Here is a 14,629-nt window from a genome sequence, read left to right as displayed (position 1 = left end):
TATCGGATATCGTCGACGCATCCAAACTCGCTGACGAAGAAAGCTCCTCTAGTACCCTCTTCCTCGGCTAGTCATGCTATTCTGTTCCTGCTCTGCACTTGCCGCTCCATGCATCGTCAGGCCGTTTGCCGCGCTGGATTGTCTTCCAACATAGCTTTGAGAGATCTCGCTCTGGTGGTATGGTCCTGGCCCTGGACGTGGCGGGGACTGCGGACTGACGGGTCTTGGGGCTTCCACTTGACCATTAGAGCGCTGGAAGATTGGCGACGGTTGAGAGACGGGCGTGCGTGTGTCTTCTCCCGTCGAGTATGTGTTTTCGAGCTCGTCGCGTTGATGGTATTGATTTGTGTGGATTGCTCCGGAGTCAATGCTAAAGGCCTGAGGCGGTTGTGAAAAAGCACTTGTGCTTTGTTGCTGCTCCATTGGATCGGCGAAGGGATTCTGTGCGGTCGCCTCTGTTTGCCGTTGCTGCTGCGCAGATGGCGGAGGACCCGCTGGAGACTGMCACCCGTTGACAGGTGAAGCTCCGAGTCCTGGTTGCGAGATTGACATATTCTGCGATGGCGGTGAGGGTGCAAACGCGCTGTGGCCTATCGGTTCTTGCACAGCCGGAGGGCTAGCAGGAATGCCCATTTCCCTCCTCGCCGCCAGCACAGCTCGCTGATAACGGCTCATCGCCAGACTTAGCTGCTCGTTGGTCTCGATCAACGTCTGCATCGTATCGTGATCGGGAGCTGGGTCTTGGCAGCCAATATAATCCTGCATACTATGCGAGGCACTCTGACAACGCTCGCTGAACTCTTTGATGAGCTCATTGTTGAGCAGCTCAGCGGCGGGCGTCGACTGTACAAGCTGGAGCAGAATCTTGGCCGTGTTCCGCGCCTCTTCCACCCGGCTGGCCAACTCCACAGCATTCGGGAGCTGTCTACTCCTTCTACTCCGCTCATGCGATCCATGAAAGCCTGGCAGGGGTCCTGGTTGCTGGTATATAGCGCTACCGCGTGAAAGCGATGCGTTGTTTCCCTTCTCCTTTGCCCACATTGCCAGCAAGCCCTGAAGTCCGGCATCGTGCTGTTTGTTCACCTCCAGCGCATCGAGTGTCTCACGGACAATCTGCTGCGTACCGACATCCTTGGTGTTGCGCAACAAATCCTTGACGGTGCTCACAAATGACTTGTCAAAGTTGCGTGTAAACGATGGGCCTGGGTTATCGGTGAGGATGCGCAGCTGAAGCATGAAGCGTGGAGATTAGCATGTGGCTAGGTGTTGAGGACTTATAACAACGCCGCCTTCCATCCATTGGTCGACTCACCAGCATAATGGCATTGTACTGAATGTGTGGCTTCTTTGCATACTCTTTGCCCAGAAAGTTACGAATCTGATGAGCAGCGGCGGCAGCGGCGGCGGGCGACGATTCGGCGGCGTCCACAATCACAGGCAGGTGAAGCACCTCTTCTCCGCCAGCGCTGGCATTTCCGCTCTCGCAAAAAGCGGTAATGGCACGCGCGCACGTTGCTTCGGGAGAGTCGGCGAGTGCATTCGCGAAGTTGTTGCTCGAGCTGCCGAGCACGGCGGTGGTGGTGCTGGTGGAGGAGCCGGCGTCGATGGAGTTGCGATTACCTGGGTATGCCAGTCAGCCGCCCCGCCCTCCCCTGAAGCGATCCATGCTTTACTGTGGGTTGGATGCATGCTTCATGGCCTTCCTTACCTTTGAGCAGACTGGAGAATCTTTTCTTAAACATGATCGCGGAGGAGTCGGAGGAGATAGATAGAGGATAAGGTTGGTCACCAGCAGGCGGACGTGCTACCGGTGTTTTTTGTTTACGTTGAAGTAGTGAGCTGATCGAGTTGACAGACTCGTATTATTGCGCCTCTCCCGTCCGAGGACCCTGGATCAAGTTAGGCAGGCACAAGCACCACGTGCCGCGTTCCGTGTGCCGATCGTTTGGATACCGTATCCAGGGCAGCTCTTGAAGATTTCCGTGTAACTATTAGATTCTCATGTCGCAATGTAGTTCTGCGGCAACAAATATTGTTGTGGGCTTACTATTGGCAACATCGCATCATGGCGAGAGTTTCCTTTATACCCCTTCCCCTCAAGCCTGGTGACGAAGCTGTACGCGTCGCCAATAGCCCGAACTCAGCCACGCTCGGCTTGCTCAAAGAAAGTGAAGACGGGAGGCGATCAACACGATCCATAGAGCCGGGGAACTTCATCTCATGTCTAGGAATTATGTTCTTGAGCCCATTACACCAATCCTCCTCTTCTCCTCTCAGCGCTTTCAGCACACGGCATGAGTCTTGCCATGCTTGCCCTTCAAACTATGCTCTTCATCCTTGTAGTGGCTGTTTGTCTTGTTCTTCTCCGCATGTCTTTTGCCCTTATTCTTTGCATGCTCCTTATGCTGCTCAAGCGTCTTCTCATCCATCTTCTTCAACTCTTCCACTGCCATCTTCAGATCCGACACCAGTGCATCGCAGCGACTACGGCTGAAGTCTTCCCGTACGACGACTCTCATCATCTTCAGCTTCTCGGCATGGGGTGCCATGGTATATGCTGGAACAACCCACCCGCGTTCCCTCAGCTGGTGTGCAATGGCGAATTCGTCAAACTTATGCTTGTGTGCGGGATCGAGTCGAAAGGCGACCAGTGGGAGTCCCTTGCCACGGGTTTCGGACATGAGAATGAAGCCCATCTGCTGCACCGATGCTGCGAGATAGTCTGCAGTGCGGGTCAGGTTGAACATGATCGATCTGTAGCCCTTCTTTCCCAAGCGAATTAGTTGGTAGTACTGTCCGATAACTTGACCTAAAGCGAAGTATAGAACGTCAGCAAGTGTCTTGGATAATGCGAGGGCTGTATGGACTAACTAGCGCCGCGGGAAAAGTTCAAGGTGAATGAGGCTTGATCGGCCCCTAGGTCTGCGTAGCGAAAACGTTAGCAATGGTCAACGCATGTTGAAMAGGAGGAGAGCTATCGTAGGTTGAGCGATGATCGCATCAGGCCTCGCGATGCGAAACACACTCACAGTTGATGTTGAAGATCAGCTCTATTAAAATGTCAGTAATGTACRTCATGTCGAGGCTGAGGAAGCTCACCCTTGGGTAGGAACTCTGGATCGCGCCACACACACCAGCCGACTCCAGGGTATACCAATCCGTACTTGTGCCCAGACACGTTGATCGACACGACTTTCTCTAGTCTGAAATCCCAAATCAACCTGAAGAGGAAGTTAGCAATGTCTTGAACGACACGGGTTCGGCTCTAGACTGTGAGTAACCCATTGCCGATCAATCTCTTACTCTGGGTTGACAAATGGCGCTACAAAGCCTCCAGACGCAGCATCAACGTGAATCGGACAGTCGATGCCTCGCTCAACAAGCAGATCGTTGATAGCCTTGGTATCCTCATACTCCCCAGTGAAAGTCGTTCCCAAAATGGAGCAAATGCCTGTCGGCAAAGAGCTGTACGTTAGCATTGTCTTTTTATCTTTGGAAGCAATGTTCTCTGGATCAACTCACCAATGGTGTTCTCATCAACCAAGTTGACCGCCTCCTCAGGATCGATCACAAATCGATCTGACGTGCAGTAGACATACTTCTCCTCAATGTCAAAGTATCGCGCGGCTTTTTCCCAGCAGACCTGAACAGCAGAGTTCATAATGATGTTCGGACGACTGAAGTCTTTGCCCTCCGCCTTGCGCTTGTTCTGCCAGCGTTTTTTCATGGCAAGTGTGCCCAACATGATGGCCTCGGAGGATCCAATGGTCGACGTACCCATGGCATTCGTGTTCTCGTCATGAGCCGGAATGTTGAAAAGACGAGCGATCATGGAAACACAGCGATTCTGAATGTCTGCTGAGACGGGGTATTCCTCGTAATCGATAAAGTTCTTGGAGAATGCATCTACCATAAGCTTCTCCGCCTCCTCCTCCATGTAAGTAGTCACAAAGGACGCCAAGTTCAACGTAGGAGCACCGTCAAGCTTGAGGTCGTCGGTGATCATTCGATAGGCAATCTCGCGAGGCATTTCTTCTTCTGGCATCTCATTCCTTGGGAGGTCTCGAGCTGCATACTTCGACCCATAGACACTACCTGTAAACTCGTCTTGGCCTGGGGCCCCGAGTGATAACTCGTCGATCGCGGGACCGAGTTTATCGATCAGGTCCTTGTCAGTCGCGACCTTTCCCTGGTGAGTAAAGATTCATTAGCAACGTGTTGGGTAAAACATTGAAGCACAGTGCATACAAGGTGAACCATGTTGGCGGTGATGTCAGATGTCTGCTCCTTTTGAAGCACTGGGAGAGAAAATTCAAAAGCTGAAAGGCGTGCAGAATGGAGGCTGGTAGGTGAGAGAGATGGTGAGAAAAGAGAGAAACCGGAAGACACGGTGAACTAAAAGATCATCCTAGCTGCTGCTGCTCTACATTAGCTCTTGCTGTTGTTGTTGCCCGGAGTCAGCGGAAAGAAGCTTACTTGTTCTAGAAGCGCCTCCTAACGTCACCAAGTCGTCAAACAAGCTCGTTTGTGAAGCTTCTTAAACCGGTGTTCTGGGCGTTGGTACCCAGCAGGGAACTGGAGGTAAATTGCGTGCATAAATCGCTGGCAGAGCCCCGCATCCCTCAGCTTTTTCGCTTCAGAAGGGCCGTTTTGTCCGGATTATGCTGTTAAAAACCACATTCCCGCCCTGGCAGCACAAACGCTTTATATTCATGGCAACCTCCACACGAAATTGGACGTGGCAGTCGGGGAGTGGTTTCGTAGCACCACGGAGCGTTCCGTCCTGCATGGTTGATGCTCGACGCTGACGCGTCGAGGTTGTTAGCACAAAAAGCCATCGCGGAAGATTTCGATTTTGATGCACCGCGTTTCGCTACCTGGAGTGGTAGAGAGCTGCGAATCAGTAGGGCTTACAACAACTTCGAGAGTGAGAATACGAGAGCGTCTGATACCCAGACTTGTCAACACGCTGCTGGTTCTGCCACCCGTTTTGACAATTCAGCTGCAGGACTCTCGTCGTGTTCGTGTTCCTACAGCTTCGAACCTATACATTGTACGTTTTGATGCATTATGCATGCCCCGCTAGAACGCGAAGCTTCCCGATTYCTCGAACAATATGCTCAGTGATTCCGACAGTATGACGCCTCTCGAGCAAGTCTTCACATGATGTCCTTGATACTGATCCTGCTGCTGCCCGCTGGCCCACCATTGCTAGGATTGGGTGACACCGACGGCTGAGGAGGTTGGGGATGGGGGGCAAGATGTGAATGCTGGTTTGCCGGCGGACCCATGTATGCAGGAGCCATTTGACCTTGCGGTGGTTGTTGCTGCTGCGGATGCATTCCAGTAGGTGGGCCCTGTTGTTGGTCTTGCAAAAGCTGGGTCAGAGTTCGCTGAACATGCTCCCATCCTCCCCAATCCTGCGCCTCACGCTCAGACAGAGTGCTTGTAGATAGCTGCTCGGCTTGCAAGATGGGCCTGTCTCCAGAATGACCATTCGCCGCAGTTTGAGGCTGCTGCAAGCTGGCGCCGCTTTCACTGCCGCTCCAAAGCCACGCATCATCGGGACAGGCTTGCATGTCTCCACTAGCATATGCCAGCATTTCTTCGTCCATCTCGATCGATTGTTGCGCTGCACCAGCACGCAGTCTCCCGACGAGCTTGTCAAGGAAGAAGGCGAGGAATCGCCCGCAGCCAACATTGATTTTCCGCAGATCTCCAACAGCCGAAGACATGTGCACCAACGTAAGGGCTGAGTCGTAGTCGCCCCTCAGACACAAGACAAGCTGGCATCTCCACAAGTGAACACAGAAGAAAGCTGGTGTCGAGGTTCGGACAAGAGCTGCCCATTGCGACATGTGTGCAGGAGAAAAGTATCCCTGGCCAGGATTAGTCGAAGGATGATGCATGGTTCGCTGAACATAATGCGCTGTGTCCTGCGCGACGGAAACACATCGGGCGAGCGCATCTCGTCTGTCGTTTGCCCGACATGCCGAGGAGAGATTATGTCGATACAGGAAGAAACGATTTGCTTGCAGACTGCATCCTGCGAGGAGAAATCGCGGATCCAGAGGAGCTTGAGAGTGGATGGGGAACGGCTCAGGCCAGGTAGCCATGATGGATTTGAAGTGCTCGTCGTAACTCATCAGTGTGTTCGCCGATACCGTTTGCGACTTCAATGATCGCTTCAGCTGTGCTGTCATGCGCGCTACGGGAATGACAGCCATCAACGCGTTCGGTGCTGATTGGCCAGGCGGTGGCATGACAATCCCGTTAGACCTAATGCACTCATCGTCAACAGGTACAGGCTCAGGCACATCGCAATCATTGTCGTCAATAAGCAACGGTCGACCAATCTCGAGAGAGAAAATTCTGGAGAACGTCAGTGAATGTCGCGAAATATGTTCTCAGACTCAGCGCGATGCATACCGATCCCAGCTGTAAACACTCCACCATACTCTTCTTCTCATTTCCATCTCCATCGGAGGATAAGAACTTTGATCCATGTGCAGACCAACGTCTTGGGCCACGCGTACTGAAGTGCCTAACCATATCCATCCAGGTGTTTGCATGTTCATCTCGGCAAAGTAAACGCTCACAAGCAAAGTCGTGCGTACATGGTCGACGGTCATTTCATCGCTCCACGTGTTGATACTCTTCATACAAATGTCCATGAATTTGCCACCTTCAGATTCCTCCATAGAGCTCTTGGGTGAATTGTCCATGAGAGTGCCGCAAGCGAGAACAGCATAGAATAGAGCAACCCAGATGTCGCGGCATTGTGCGAACGTGCCAACGCGGTACAGTTCTTCGTACTCCTGCATGAAAGTCGGAAAGTGGATGTGAGGCGCATACACATGTATGGTTCTGTGGTAGAGAGACATCAGACGATCCGCAACATGCTTCGGAGGAAGGGGTTGAGAGTGATTTGGATATGTGGGTTGCGGTCCGTATTGTCGATACGGAGGTGGTAGTTTGAAGACGCCTTTGCTGTGGGTTCGAATGTTGTTGCGAACATCCTCGAAGCCTTCTAGCATGGGAGGAGCAGGCCGCCGCTCTTTTGGAACGTTCTCATCTGGAAGATTCAACGCCGGCACCCGTGGCGCGTCAGAACTGCTCCCATCCTGCAGCATTCCACGCAATTGGCCAATTTGCTGTTTGGCCATGGACAACTGCTTTTCCAGATCTTGCACTTGCTTGATGGAGGACATTCGACGGTTGGTCTCCTTGGTGAACTGACACTTGACACCACGACTGGAGCACTCCGAGCAGCTGGAGGTGTCAGTCGCATCGCACTTGACTTTGCGCTCCCTGCACGCATCGCAACTTGGATCCTTGCGCCTCTGTCGATAGGCCCGCTTCTGCTGCGCAGACATGGCCGCCGCAGATGCATGAGTGGGTGAGATGCCGGGAGTTGACAAGTTCGAGTCATGATTCATGTACTGTTGGTGGTCCGGCATGAGTCCAGAAGGCATTGAAGTCGGGGCGTTCGCATACGCAAAAGGCGGGCCGAGCCCATTGGGCTGTGACTGCATTGCATCCCGTGATGGAGGACGGTTCCCAGCGTGATGGAGTTCTGCAGAAGCGTACGGACCGGAGTCGTGCGCAGATATGGGTGCAGGATATCGACTTGGCGCCGGTGCCGCTGGATGTTGGCTGCTACCATCCATTGCGTGCGGTAATAGTGGATGGTGTACTTGTGGAATGAAAGCGGTGATTACGGCGCTGTCATGACATGAAGCCTCCAACACGATGGCGATCGATTCCTGGCAGATTATTGCAATGATCCAGTAGAGCTTGCAAACCACGGATGCGCGCGCGTCCACAGGAAACGCGGATGCGGAGCGGAGAAGACGGGAATCCGGGAGGAAGCCGAGTCCAGACTCAAATTTAACAGCGTCTGGCGCGTGGCCAGGGAGAATGCAATGGTGTTGATGGCGAGTGTCGCGGCGGCGCGCGTACTCGATGAGGCGGGTGATGCAAGACGGGAAGATTGATGAGAATGTCTAATAAGAAAACGTGGGAAAGGTACGTTCTAGGTTCAGGAAAAGGAACTACTGAAGAAGCCACGATCGGCGCCTGTTTCCTTCCGCACCACCTTGCCGCTATCATTTCACTCTACCTTGAATTCTTCTGCAGATCATTCAGCGGCGACCCAGAAGTCCATCCCTTGCCGACGGGTGGGCAATAGTGAGAAATAATCTGACTCTGCAGCCAACAACACACAGCGGCCAGCTACGTTGTAGAGCCTGCCACACCGTCATCATCGGCGCCTGCGCAGTGGAGCGACAGCGGTGCCGAGGATGCACGCAGTCTTCGTCCGGCTGCTTTAGAATGATCGACGTCCCTCGCGTGGGCTGCTGTGGCATGTTGGTCACGGATTTTCATCAGCATTCTTCCCGGCCTGCGAGCGGGTGACAGATACGAGCGGTTCTCGTGGACTTGCGCTGGTCACGGCAGCTTTCGCATTGCACCAAACGAGCCTCTTACCCGAAGACGGAGTTCAATGCGCCCACGCTAGTGACACGCGAGCAAGCGGGCGCTCTGTTTCGTTCTATTGGAGTAGAAATGCATCTAGACTTTTCCTCCGGCCCGGGTCCCAGGGCTGCCGACACAGCGCATTCTAAGCACAAGAGGACTCTTCCCAGCTCTGCACCCTTTCGTTGATTGCACAGAAGGACAAGAATTCCAATGGACAGAGGAAGACTGTGATGACTTGCATGGTCGCCACGTCCCGCGGTTTGGTAACTTGAGCTCGGGGATGAAGCCGGCGCGGTTCTCTACGTGGATCTGGAACTATCCGCMTACGCGGAGTGGCCCGACGAAGCGTGGCAAGGCGATCGACGTTCCTCTGTGCTCCGTGCTCCTTGCACTGGAATCACGCCGAGACGCTCGGCTACTCGGCAGTCTGTGGTCTTGCTGTTTCGGCGGAGCTATGGAGGTACTGGCGAGCTGGGATGTCTCAAATTTTAGATCTTAATGAATTCAGGACTGTGGCGCCTATCCACGTGTTCCAAGAAACGTGGGTCTCATCAATTTCGATGGATGACACGAAAGATTCGCCAATCGAAATTTTGAGATGCTCCTCGCTTAGCCGCTTTTGCCGCCGTTTCCTGAAGAAAAGGCACAATCGTCTCACGCTATTCCATCCGCCGCCTATCACTCTTGGCGTGCCATCCGGCTGGTTGGGGTGAGCATCATCACTCTTGAGATATTCCCGCAGACGATTATTGGTTTGTTTGCCGCGTCTCCTGCGTTACGCGTAAGATCCGTCCTACTTCCAGTGATATTTGAGCTGGTCCTCTTCTTGCAGTCCCTCATGACTGCGTGGAGGCGTTCCCTATAGAAGAACATCGTTTTCGGGCGGAGACGGCCGGTATCTTGTCAAGCCCAGTTGAGGAAGATGTTGTTGCAGTGTTAATCAAAAAGGTAGCTTTTCGTACCTCGACATACTTCCAAACAAACTGTTCTGGTAGGACTTCCAGATTGGCTTTCGTGTTCAACTCAAGCATGTGTCAAGACTCTTTCCACACGTTGTTGGCGTCGCTTCCCAAGTGCGAACACCACATACATCTGGAGGGCGCTCTAACACCAGATCTCCTTTTCAAGCTCGCGAAGAAGAACGCAATCGAGCTCCCTACGGATGATGATGCCTTCCTCTCGCCAGAGGCGCTGCACAGGAGATACCAAAACTTCACTTCACTCGACGATTGTATGTCCCATTACCCACACTTTGGAATGCATATACGAGGCTGACGCAACACCTACAGTCCTCCACTATTACTATATCGGCATGAGTGTTCTCATCGAGTCATCAGACTTTGAAGCTCTTGCGTGGGATTACTTTGAGCATGCTGCTAGAGACGGAGTGCTGCATGCCGAATGTATGTTGGCTGTAATAAAATCTCGAGGGAGACCTCGAAAACCTTCAAGCTGAGTCTACGTATACTGACACTTTTGAAAGGCTTTTTCGATCCGCAGGCACACATATCCCGGGGCGTTACATTTGACGTTGTTTTGGCTGGCTTCCTAGCCGCACGCAAACGAGCTGAGATTGATCTTGGTATAACTTCAGAGCTAATCCTCTGTCTTTTGAGACACCTGCCGGCGCAAGAATGTGCTTCCACTTTCGACCTGGCAGAAATACAGGCGAGCTTCCAGCGTGGCGATATCATTGGCATCGGCCTGGATTCCAGTGAGAATGGATTCCCGCCGAACCTTTTCACCACGATTTATGGAAATGCCAAAATCGCGGGATTGAGGCTAACAGCTCATGCTGGCGAAGAGGGACCACCAACTTACATCGCATCCGCTCTCGATGATCTGGGCGTCGAGAGAATAGACCATGGGATACGACTCGCCGAAGACCCAGCATTGCTGAAGCGAGTCGCCGCGCAAGGAACAATGCTCACGGTGTGTCCAATGAGCAACGTGTTCCTCAAATGCGTGTCCAAGGTACATGAGCTGCCTGTACGCCGGTTTCTCGATGCCGGGGTGCCGTTCTCGATCAACAGCGATGATCCCGCTTATTTCGGCGGGAACTACATATTGGACAATTTTTGTGCGGTGCAGGAAGCGTTCAAACTCAGCATTACGGAGTGGAYGGCAATCTGCCAGAACAGCATTCAGGGTAGCTGGTGTAGTGAGACGCGGAAGAAGCAGATGATGGCGAAGTTGGAAGATGTCGTTGCCAAATTTTGTCACGCGGCATGATGGCCATATCAACCGATTGTCGACGGCAGAGTGACAACCGCTACATGCCGTGCTGACGACGTGATCACCAGGTGGTCCCGGACGATGTCGGGACTTGAAGCATTGTGGGAGCTCGGGTAAAGGTACGACCATTCGATACCAGCGTCATTTACAATTTTACAGCCTCTCCACGTGGCAGATCGACAGTCCTGTTATCCTTGAGAGTGGGCTGGCCCAGCTTCTTACTGTATCAACCCAGGTTGCGGATTGCACTCCTATACGCGGAGACCTTGTTGCATCGTGACTTGCCGGCTAAGATTGTCAAAGTATCATCCAAGGCTGATWGGATGGTGTTTTTCCTGTTCTCATCTCATCGGAGCGTACGCGCGTTCGCTACGGAGATATGTATCCATGTATGACCGAATGATCCAGGCCGTTCGATTTTAGGGCTGGTTACATGTAATCTAGGTCGTTCGATTCTAGGGTTGTTCCTCGATCGTGGATCTAATTCATGTCCCTTGTCATGGCGCGGGGCATCTGGAGTCGCATCAGGGTTAGGGTTGGGGTAGCCACTGGTCGTCAACCGTGGTCTTTCCAGACACCGTCAACCCATTCGAAAGTTGTCAGGCCATGTGGAGTAGAAGTAGAAGAATCGAGAAAGACAAGGTTGGGAAATCTCCTTACTCTGAGATTTATGTGAGAGGAGTTGAGAGGATTGCAAGACTCAACAGCATGAAAGTCAGGGAACTTTGAGATTACGGTAGAACAGCAGAGCCACCAAAAACACAACAAAGTGCAAATGGCCATACAACAAGGTGTGAACGGAAAGAACTCAACGTGTGGTCGAGCCTACCCCTTCAATATTTCAGACGAACCCACTTTCACCTCTTCGCCATGGAAAATTCCATACAAGCAGTTTAAGGATATCGGCAAGAGCCATCCTACCCCAATGCATGGCCACGACGACGCCGAACTGAAAACATAACAAACCTACCGAGTGCGGCAGTAAGATGAGTCTTGGCTGAATTGATCGTTTTGGAATTGTGTTCTCTGCCACAAATGTCCACGTCTCAAATTTCTCATATCTACTCCTTGATAGCTCACGATCCTGCCGTATGTGTTGCCTCCAGAAGTGACGTCCTTATGCCAATGCCGCTCATGACCAAAATGCACCAAGAGATCCAAAGAAAGTCGTTTCATCATCACAATCCGCTAATGCTGTTTCCAGCTACATGATATGCACAAGTGATCCACACTGTAATGAAGAGCGTGAGGAGCCAGCTGTCTTGCATCGCGTACAGCATGACAATCCATCTCATTGATAGTCGGGAAATCCCTCCCCGGAAGAGTTGTTATGAGTCCTGGAAACAYGATTTAGCTTGGACCCAGTTGTCAAGTCCAAATAATAGGAGCCACGAACCCGTCGCGGAAACCGACCATAGAGTATGCATAGGTCTGCTCTTGCTCCGTGTATTCCTGAGGTGGAAAACCAGGGGAGGGCAAGATTCCCCATTGCTGCGTCCCGAGCGTGAAACCCGCTGCTTGCAAATTCGGAACTTCGAGATAGGATGAAGGCAATGTTGGCGTTTGGCCGGCCGACGGATGAAGAGATGATGGCGCAAATGCCGGACTCGTGTTACCGATGCTGGTGTAGTCCAAAGTTTGAGAGTTGAGGCTGGGAAAAGTTGGAGAGTTCTGATTCACTCCACCCTGGCTGTGAGGGACCCTGCTCCTGAAGTTCATCGCCATGTGTCGGGGGTAGTTCATGAGTGTCGCAATCTCCGCAGCGTTCTGATCCATCATATTCGAATGCATTGCGCTTGTCACGCCGATAATTGACTCGAGTGGAGGAAGAGCAATCCGTGCACAGAACACAGAGCCCAAGGCTGGGTATAGGGGCTCCAATGCGAGGGCAGTGGCGTAGAAGTGCGCAAGTGTGAGCATTGCTGGTCCTTGACCGCCTTGTCGCTGGAGCAATAAGGTCGGAACCCAGAAGAGCCACTTCCTCAATAGATACAGGTGACTGAACTGCTCGTCAGGGTCACCTGCTGGCGTAGAGGCCTGCAGGCGCTGCATATATGAAAGAAGCTGCCCAACCCAGTATGATTCTGCTTCGTGCGACGAGAGGCTCTGCAGTAGCTGTTGCAACGCTTGGACGACATTTCCGAGAATTGACTCGCGATCGGACGGCGACGCTGCGACGGGTTGTATGCCTGGCTGTTGGAAAGTGACGGCTAGATCCTCCTCATTAATGTACTCGGCGAAGATCGACTCGTGGTTCCAAGATTTMATCGCCAGCAGCACCGACTGTATGCCCGCGCGCAGTGAGGACCAACTACGCCTGCGCTTGTAGTATCAGCTGATCTGTAGAACGCAATGCCCATCTCGATATCAACTCACCAGTCTGTTGCCTGCCAGAGCAGCAACAAGGACGCCGCCAGCACCGCATCTGCATTCGTATGGGAAAAGTCGCCAATCGCCTCGTGGAGCCCGCGTAGTGCAATAGTCCCATGCTGAATGTGTAGATTTCGTATGTCATCTGACGATTGGCTCCAGGCAAGGTTGTTGGCCGAGAACGAGAGCAACGCATGCATGACATATGGATAGGAGGATGCGATGCTGAGGAATTTGGGCACTTTCTGCGTCCACAACGTAAAGTCGGATGTTCCCTTCGACATCATGTCGTTGGAGATGGTGGAGAGATGGTGCATGAGGCGGAGTTCGGTCTTTGAGTACTCGTGTGTTTGCGGCGGCGGAAAGACCTGTAATCCCGGATACGGAAAGCTTCCTGTCTGTTGCCATTGGTCGATCCGACTCTCGGTCCCAGGTGTGAAGACGAGCGAAGGCTGTTCGGGACTTTGCTGGCCATCAGACTCCGTCCCGGCATTCTCCATGTAGTCGCAACGAACTTGGTGCTTGGTGCAATTGCGACTGCCGCAAACGTTAGAACGAGATCTGACGGTCATTGAAATCCCACGAACCATTGAGGAAATGTCTCGTCGCAACGAATGTGTCTTCGTTTGCAAGTCTTACAGCCCTTGCGACTCTTTGTGTGACTCCTTCGTGAAGGACCAGTCCCTTGTCCTGCCATTCCGGAAGGAGGGTCAGAAGCAAGATGTGCCGCGGATATGAGCTGGCTTGTAGTATGAGGTGGTGTGGGGTATCTCCGATGCTGCGTGCAGGTAACGGTTTCGGATCAGTCTACTCGACTGACGCGCAGGAAAGGTTGGCGATGTAATGCGATGCTAAGTCCAACTTCAAGCAAACACGAGTGGGTTTAGTATGAGCGCTGCTTGCAACAAAGTTTCCAAGATGAAGTAGATCGGTAGCGAATGTGGAGTGTCGTTCCAGAAAGCGAKCGTAAGGTAGGCAAATAGTCCGCGGCGATGAGTGTTGTATAGCGAGAAATGGTGAAGCGTGTCAGAGGGTCCGACTAATAACTCCTATGTACTGAGGCCGGTGCGGCACTTGTCTGGGTCCGAGACCAATGGGGGTCAAGAAGGTATGGTGGGTGTGGTATCGACGACCTGCACTTCGAAAAATCTCGAAATAGCCATGAAGAGCTAAGGTAGAAAAGCGATGGCTTCTCAGGACCCTGTCTCGTGAGTGCCTGAGAGACTAAAGCGCGGACGGGCCTTTTGGGGAGGGTATGACATCGCCCCATGCAGAGTCGGCTGGCGTCCAARTAGAAGCTTTCGCCGTGCACTCGGTCTCGCTAAATCTGACAAGACTCACACGAGTCGGACACACGCCATCCCCGCGCTACGAACGCTACGCTGCCATCCTGCCACTACCACCTCCCACGCGGCGAGCTCCCATAGCTCAAAGGCGGACGCCCACTGCCCAATAGGGCCAGCCTTGCCCAAAGCGCTCCACTTCACACTGCAAGACCCCAAACGCCGTGCAGAAGATCATCCAATGCATGCAACCTTTTGGA

The 14,629-nt window shown here is 52.8% G+C and overlaps 5 protein-coding genes; 1 reads left to right on the top strand and 4 right to left on the bottom strand.

Moving 5' to 3' along the window:
• Nucleotides 1-48: 48 nt before the first annotated feature.
• On the bottom strand, nucleotides 49-1,742 carry RCC_09641 (uncharacterized protein; the record flags this gene model as incomplete). XM_023774882.1 has 3 exons in its annotated part: nucleotides 49-1,227; nucleotides 1,313-1,620; nucleotides 1,709-1,742. The coding sequence occupies 3 exons, from the start codon at nucleotides 1,740-1,742 to the stop codon at nucleotides 49-51; spliced, it is 1,521 nt and encodes a 506-aa protein (XP_023630650.1).
• Nucleotides 1,743-2,282: 540 nt separating this feature from the next.
• RCC_09640 (probable glutamate decarboxylase) lies at nucleotides 2,283-4,260 on the bottom strand (the record flags this gene model as incomplete). XM_023774881.1 has 7 exons in its annotated part: nucleotides 2,283-2,809; nucleotides 2,872-2,922; nucleotides 3,030-3,050; nucleotides 3,100-3,221; nucleotides 3,304-3,451; nucleotides 3,523-4,189; nucleotides 4,249-4,260. 7 exons carry the CDS (start codon nucleotides 4,258-4,260, stop codon nucleotides 2,283-2,285), a joined length of 1,548 nt encoding a protein of 515 aa, XP_023630649.1.
• An 899-nt stretch (nucleotides 4,261-5,159) lies between these two features.
• On the bottom strand, nucleotides 5,160-7,535 carry RCC_09639 (related to ZFR1 regulator of fumonisin biosynthesis; the record flags this gene model as incomplete). XM_023774880.1 has 2 exons in its annotated part: nucleotides 5,160-6,372; nucleotides 6,430-7,535. The coding sequence occupies 2 exons, from the start codon at nucleotides 7,533-7,535 to the stop codon at nucleotides 5,160-5,162; spliced, it is 2,319 nt and encodes a 772-aa protein (XP_023630648.1).
• A 1,975-nt stretch (nucleotides 7,536-9,510) lies between these two features.
• Nucleotides 9,511-10,713, top strand: RCC_09638 (probable adenosine deaminase; the record flags this gene model as incomplete). XM_023774879.1 has 3 exons in its annotated part: nucleotides 9,511-9,712; nucleotides 9,771-9,884; nucleotides 9,965-10,713. 3 exons carry the CDS (start codon nucleotides 9,511-9,513, stop codon nucleotides 10,711-10,713), a joined length of 1,065 nt encoding a protein of 354 aa, XP_023630647.1.
• Nucleotides 10,714-12,007: 1,294 nt separating this feature from the next.
• On the bottom strand, nucleotides 12,008-13,783 carry RCC_09637 (related to UPC2 Regulatory protein involved in control of sterol uptake; the record flags this gene model as incomplete). XM_023774878.1 has 4 exons in its annotated part: nucleotides 12,008-12,053; nucleotides 12,113-13,033; nucleotides 13,093-13,623; nucleotides 13,674-13,783. The coding sequence occupies 4 exons, from the start codon at nucleotides 13,781-13,783 to the stop codon at nucleotides 12,008-12,010; spliced, it is 1,608 nt and encodes a 535-aa protein (XP_023630646.1).
• Nucleotides 13,784-14,629: the final 846 nt, after the last annotated feature.

This window comes from Ramularia collo-cygni (genome assembly GCF_900074925.1).
Source record: "Ramularia collo-cygni strain URUG2 genome assembly, contig: RCC_scaffold18, whole genome shotgun sequence".
Classification (NCBI taxonomy): Eukaryota; Fungi; Ascomycota; class Dothideomycetes; order Mycosphaerellales; family Mycosphaerellaceae; genus Ramularia; species Ramularia collo-cygni.
The sequence above is the reverse complement of the archived record's forward strand: the minus strand, read 5'-3'. Positions and strand labels throughout refer to the sequence as shown.